Source organism: Gymnoscopelus braueri, assembly GCF_963280865.1.
Source record: "Gymnoscopelus braueri genome assembly, chromosome: 14".
Lineage (NCBI taxonomy): Eukaryota > Metazoa > Chordata > Actinopteri > Myctophiformes > Myctophidae > Gymnoscopelus > Gymnoscopelus braueri.
The window spans coordinates 21,289,514-21,296,922 of record NC_137619.1 but is presented as its reverse complement, the minus strand read 5'-3'; the positions used below and the strand labels follow the sequence as shown (position 1 = coordinate 21,296,922).

Genomic DNA, 7,409 nt, shown 5'->3' with positions numbered 1-7,409 from the left:
GTCCAAGGGGCCGCCATAAAAATGACGGTCCTATTTTGGATTTTTCGATTTTGTAACACACAAGAAAATGTACATTTTGACATCATATTCTTTTCACTGTACCAGTTTATTTTGTGTTGTGTGTATGTCCAGTGGCAGACACCTATCCTGGGCGCGCGGCAAAGCCGCGCGGCCGGAAAAATTTGGGGGTCAAACCCCCCCAAAAACCCGAAATGCATAGAAAACTATGCATTACCTGTAACAATTGACGCACCTGTATGTATGTCTGTCTGTTTGTTTTTGAAAAATGTTTTATCAACCCATATATTTGAACGGAAATGTATATTTTTATCCTGTGCTTAAAAAAAAAAAAAAAAGAAGAAAAATCTGATCTATCCTATCTGCTCTATCTATCTGTCTTGTCTACCTACACTCTACACAGTATCTACCACATTACTGACCAGATAAAACACTCAAAGAATGCACACACAACGTAGTGTATATATGCTGAAAAATAATCTCTCACTGTACAATACACGGTGCAGCAAGTGATGTAGTCACTGCACCTTGAAAAACACCTGCATGCAGACATGATGCACATGCAAATCTATTTATTACATGGATTTGCTGAACACTCTAGTTGGCCAATCTTTAGTCTGTTATTTCTGAAAACTGACCGATGTTCTCCCTCTTTTTACGTTGCTATGGATGCAGTTCTAACCATAGAATCTAATGGAATACTTTTGGCAGTTTAAGCAAATCATAATAATTTTTTTCTATCAATATTTCATGTCAAATCATTGATTTTATTCTTACGTAGCCATGTAATAAGTGATAATGTAGGTTGCGAGTTACACATATTGTCAATTTGTCAGTGCTTTCTTTCGATCTTTCTCTCTCTCAACTAATCTGTCCCTATCTGCCTCAGATTTTGCACACCAAATTTTGCACACCCTCGTACACACTGTCCTACACACGCGCACACACACACACACACACACACACACACACACACACACACACACACACACACACACACACACACACACACACACGCAGTCCTCTCACCCAGGCTTGAAGTTCAGTCAGTTCTTTACACCCGTTGCCACCTGGGGTTAGGGGGATGCCGTCTCCATGGAAACGGGTCCGGGTGTTGATCTGTGTGAAACAGGACCTAGTAAAAGGATCCTCGAACTGACGTCGGGACTTCTCCACCAATCACAGCCCACATTCACACACCCGCTGTCCAATCGGAGCCATGCATCCTCCACCTCTATTGCTGACATCTACTGTAGCATTTGCATGTGTGTATGTGCATGTGCCTGAGAGCATGCATGTGTGATCACGGTATTTTATTTCTATTCTATCCTGTTCTATTCTCCCTTACATCAGCATTTATGTATGTCCAAAACCGTTCCTTTTTTATTATAAAAAAACCCCCAAGGAAAATAGTGAAAATAGCCGATCTGCAAGCTTGCAGATCTGCTAGTTTCACTACTCTGGTTTGACGGGCAAGAAGTTGAAATATGGAGACACTAGGTTTCTGCCTGACGGCAGTGATTTCCAGCAGTAATACAAGTCTCTCTCTCTCTCTCGCTCTCTCGCTCGCTTGCTCTGTGTGTGTGTCTCGGTCTATCTCTCCAAGTCTCCCATCGCAGCACACAATTAGCCTTCCTCTTATCGCCACCTGGCCTTTTAATATCTGTGGGTTAACTGCGTGTGCAGTAGCCAACATTAGACAAACTGCTTAATATTTCACTGTTGGTTGCCCATTTAAATAGCCTTTAATGGAAGAGCACCTATTTCCCATTAAGCACGGCTATGGAGCGTGATGAGGAGAGGGCTGGATCAGTATGCTGGGTGTACACGTTGAGGATTGGCTCTTGATTGAAATAGTGGTAGTAGTAGTTTATTTTGGTCAAAAAGAAAATTCAATGTATTCACATCATATGGATTAGACCAAAAAGGTGTAGGCTGAAGCCAATGGCTTATTTTTCCTATCCTTTTCAGGTCAAAAGTCTAACGTAAAGAAAAAACTAAGAAAAAAAAAAAAAAAACATCAGAAAAAGACAAAGATCACTCAGATTTACAAAAGAAAAAACAACCAACTGACAAGACTTACATATTTCTCGAATAATCATCATTTGAATAATAATAAATAATATAATAGTACTTTGCTTGAAACTACCATATAAAGAGTAAATTATACAGTTATAGCGTTACTTTATCATAATTAAGAAGATTAGTCCCTCAGACGGTTAATATAGGTAACCCCTGAAAAGGTATTCAGAGTTATTTCCATGGACATGAAAATAATTACGCAATTAAAAGGGTCCACCATGGACTCTCAAGAACAGAAGAATTTGTGTATTTCTTAATGTTGTTGCACCTACATGCTTCTTTTCTCAGAAGCAGGTAGGTAGGTGTAACAACATTCAAATGCTGGCAGGTGGTGAGGCTTACCAAGCACACAATGGAAATTTGGACGAGATTGTTTTCGATTTAAAACACTGTTTTACAATGAAAACAACTTGGTGTGGTTGTAGACCAAGAGCGGTTGGTTTTTACTGTTATTTTGGTCACAGTGATGTTTTTGGATGAAATCTGATTTATACTTGTTTGTGCACCGCTAAAAAACAGATCTACAAGCTCAGAATGCATCGCAGTGCAATGCTTTTTGAGCTTGTAGATCATCTATTTTTGGTATGCGATGCAGCATGCAACCAAATATAAATCAGGCAAAAGTTACAGCTGGCAGCAGCCAAGTAGCCGTCATAACCCAAAGGTCTGATGTGTATCTATATGTATCTATCTCTCATACTGAGGTCAGTAGTTGTGCAGGAGTGTGTAGCTGAATTTGTGGGTGGAGCCAGATGCCTCAAACCAACATAGACTTGAAAATGTACAGCTCAGCATATAACCACTGACTCATTGTCTCTGTTGGACAGAGTCCTGTATGTTGTCCTTCACACACACACACACACACACACACACACACGCACACGCACACGCACACACACACGTGCATACACAGGCATACATGCATGTATAGGCAGTACATACATACAGTAGACTGACATTGTACACTTTCAACATGGGTGGTAGGGAAGCCTAGTGTTTAGAGAGCTTGCCCTGTATCTGCAAAGTCATACGTTGAGTCCCTGCATCAACCGCTGTTGGTGTGCCCTTGAGCAAGACATTTGAACCTTTTTCTGCTCGCATTCCCTGAACAGCTACAGTATGATTGTACAATATTGTTGGTTGTACAATATTGTTGGTACATTGAGCATAATGCACAAGCCATGTGTAATAATTTAACATTTTCAGAGGGACACATGCACACTTTCACTGATTGTACATGCATACACACGCACGTACTGTACAGTCGCGCCACACACACACACACACACGTTTGTCCCTGCTCCCCAGTTTAATGCAAGGTTGAAGCCATTATAATCGCAGATAGCTCACAGGTCAGTACACACATACAGTATAAATAAACACACACACACACACACACACAGTGGGCTCAGTGAGCATGCTGTGTGGTTATTAAATATAATTGACCAGACTAAGAGTACTGCTGGGTTTAATGAAAAACACTTGTTGATTAATCATTAGCTTCTGCTGTAATTGAATTAGACCTTCAATTAGGTGTGTGTGTGTGTGTGTGTGTGTGTGTGTGTGTGTGTGTGTGTGTGTGTGTGTGTGTGTGTGTGTGTGTGTGTGTGTGTGTGTGTGTGTGTGTGTGTGTGTGTGTGTGTGTGTGTGTGTGTGTGTGTGTGTGTGTGTGTGTGTGTGTGTGTGTGTGTGTGTGTGTGTGTGTGTGTGTGGCACTAATGCATAACCTTTGTGTATGACATCTAACATGGTACTGTCACGAAAGCCACAGGTCTGACATCTTGCTCATGTTGGTATTGAACCAGTAGCACAGTGTTTTTTGTTTGTTTTTGGTGACAGACTCCCATCTGAGAATATGTTGTGCCAGGGACCCCCATACAAGATTTGTGTCGTTAAAATGTTTTCCAAAATATTGGAAACATTAGTTTTTTCGAACGGACATTTTGAAGAATAGCACATTTACAAACTCACAACGTGTCGCATCGTGACACGTTGTGAGCTTGCAGATCGCCTATTTTCAAATAGCCGATGTATATAGGGTTAAAATGGTTCAACTGATTTTGATGTTATATTAACTAATTTAGCTGGGGACCCCCTGGAAGTCCCTATAGGACCCCTGGGGGGCCCCAGACCCCACTTTGAGAACCCCTGCTCTGAACCCCTCTACTTGGCCCTCTCCTTTTCCCCTGTACACCAAATCTCTTTGCCAAAAATAGCCAATCTGACTAGCCTCGCTCCACCCACTGAATCGCTAGCCTCGCATTCAGGGTCTGGTGACGCTGTCGAAGGCGGGTGTTTCTCGGTTGAAAATCTGTAAGGCGAATCGGGATCGGGATAATCCAGTATGAACCAATGGCCAATGAGTCCAACTTTGGCCACGCCCCATCTCAGAAAACGGCTGCACTGAGAGGGCTTTCAGACTGAATAATGGAGTGAAAGAAATGAAAATTCAGGCTAAATCTACACAAGATCACAATGTGTCTCATCACGAAGCTTGTAGATCTGCTATTTCTGCCAAATATTGACATGCCCAGAATAGGGACGCTATGTCCATGTGGTTAAATCCATGTAAAAAAAAAACACATAAAATCTCAGGGGAATCACGTCAAGCATAAGAGTCAGGCAGTAGACACATGGCTTGTGTGTGTGTGTGTGTGTGTGTGTGTGTGTAAGCCTGGGTAGTGTGTCTGTCCCCAGCATCAGTGACCTCAGCTCTAACCATGAGTAATCCCAATAAGGGAGTAAGCCTGCAGTTTGTTTACTCTCCCCTTTCCTCTCTCTTTGTGGTTTTCTCACTTCATTTTATTTTTATTAGTCTTTTACTGGTTGTAAAAGCACATTGTAATTCAGTTTTGACAAGTGCTCTACAAATAAAATGTACTGATAATATTGGCTATCTATCTAACAGACCCCCCCCCCCCACTCTCTCTCTCATTGTGTAACTGTTAAAAGCTTAGTCAAGTAGTTAGTGTGAGTACCAGACAGTTAGTGTGTACACTAGTTGGTGTGTATACCAGCTAGTAGTGATGAGCGGGTCGACCCGTAACCCGCGGGACCCGCGGGTCAACCCGCGGCGCGGGTGGGTCGAGTCAGGATTTCAGAGGAAATTATGCGGGCTACGGGTGAGCGGGTCAGCCGCTCTCACACGCAAAAAAAAAAAAAAAACCCTATTTTGAACAACATGCTTGTTTATTCAGCCCATGACAATGTTGTGCTACTGTAGACATTTAAAGGGACTTTGGGTACTTAAAAGAGCGCTATATAATATATATTTATATTCCCACCGCGGGTCGCAGGGCGGGTTGAGCCATAGATTTATATGGGGTCGCGGGTCGCGGGTTGAGGCGGGTTGGGTTCCGTGGCGGGTTGGGGCGGGGCGGGTCATGAAAAAACCTGACCCGCACATCACTACCAGCTAGTGTGTATACTACTAGTTGGGTGTGTATACCAGCTAGTGTGTATACCAACTGTAATATCACTTCCTATCATGTTCTGTTTGTTGTCTACACTGTACTAACAACAACAAAGAAGTACCTTCAATATAATATTACATTTTTTAGATGTCTTCCTTTTATCTCCCTCTATCTTTGCTCCTGTTTTTAAATGGAATTTCCCAGTCAGTCTGAGTACATGGTGACAAGGCTAGGATTCACACTACTGCCACAATACCGGAATTTACATTGTCTCTGATTTGCTGTTCACGTTTTTTTTCTCACAAAACCAAAACCAAACACACACACACACACACACACACACACACACACACACACACACACATACACACATACACACACACACACACACACACACACACACACATACACACATACACACATACACACATATACATATACATACACACATACATATACATATACATACACATACACATACACATACACATACACATACACACACACACACACACACACACACACACACACACACACACACACACACACACACACACACACACACACACACACATACATCATCCTAGTAGGGAGGAATAAAAAAGGATGGCTTAGACTGCCACCTACTGGGAAAAAGTGGATAATGCATCACTACCATAGGGAGACATGGCTATGTGCACAAAATAGCAGTAAAGTATTTATTGTCTCATTACAAAAGAATGTGAGCTGCATATCCAAAAGAGACCTTTTATTTCTTAAAAAATAAAAAAATATAGACAAGAAAACTCACATACGCCTCTGATTGGCGGGGCTGTAGTTGGTCTAAAAAGGTCCATTGTTGTTCAGTTCAATTACATTTATTTTTGTCTTAGGGGTCCTCGAGAACTTTTCAATATTTGTGCCCGGGACATTAGATATCTATCTAATCGCCTAGCTACTACGAAACCATCCCTCTAATGATTCTCTCTCTCTCCCTCTTTCTCTCTCTGTCTCTCCATCGCTCCTTGTCCAGGTTGAGACGGAGAGCCAGGAGCTAGTGGATGGCTCGCTCATCGACCTGTGCGGGGCCACCCTGCTGTGGCGCACGGCCGAGGGCCTGTCCCGCACGCCCACCGTGAAGCACCTGGAGGCTCTGCGTCAGGAGATCAATGCAGCCCGCCCCCAGTGCCCCGTGGGCTTCAACACGCTGGCCTTCCCCTCCATGCGCCGCAAGGACACGCCCGACGAGAAGCAGCCCTGGGTGTACCTGTACTGTGGCCACGTGCACGGCTACCACAACTGGGGCAACCACAGGGAGGAGCGCGAGGGCCGCGAGGGCCGCCATCGCGAGTGCCCCATGTGCCGCACCAAGGGGCCGTACGTACCGTTGTGGCTGGGCTGCGAGGCCGGGTTCTACCTGGACGCTGCGCCGCCCACGCACGCCTTCAGCCCATGCGGCCACGTGTGTTCAGAGAAGACGGCGACCTTCTGGAGCCAGATCCCTCTGCCGCACGGCACGCACACCTTCCATGCAGCCTGCCCCTTCTGTGCCCAACAGCTGAGTGGGGAGCAGGGCTATATCAGACTCATCTTCCAGGGACCCCTCGACTAGCAGTGGTCCATGGGGGGGTAACAACTTTGGGTGGGTGTTGGGGGGGGGGGGGGGGTGGGCATGGGGGGTTTGTTGGATTCACCAAGCAGAGGAATGTCGCTCACACGATCGATTATTATTCTCCCCCTTTACTTTTCTGTTCTTTTGTAAGCATTATTTTTTACTGTTCTCTCTCTCTCTCTCTCTCTTTCTGCTTCTCATTTTTAAGTGACCTTTATATTGCTTTTTCAATGAAAAGAACAAAAGATTTCTATATTTTCATGTGAAAACCAGAGACACAAAAAAAAGGCTTCAACAAAATACAA

At 43.9% G+C, this 7,409-nt stretch overlaps 1 protein-coding gene across 6 annotated transcripts in view; it reads left to right on the top strand.

Annotated features, from left to right (window-relative positions):
* The window catches only part of LOC308099860 (E3 ubiquitin-protein ligase pellino homolog 1), a 59,007-nt gene extending 51,880 nt beyond the window's left edge, over positions 1–7,127 (top strand). For all 6 annotated transcript variants that reach the window (XM_080448694.1, XM_080448693.1, XM_080448691.1 and 3 more), the window contains one exon: positions 6,526–7,127. In XM_080448694.1, the coding sequence (XP_080304820.1) occupies positions 6,526–7,104 (579 nt within the window). In that variant the 3' untranslated portion in view covers positions 7,105–7,127. The remainder of the gene's footprint in view (positions 1–6,525) is intronic.
* The last annotated feature ends 282 nt before the right edge of the window (positions 7,128–7,409 follow it).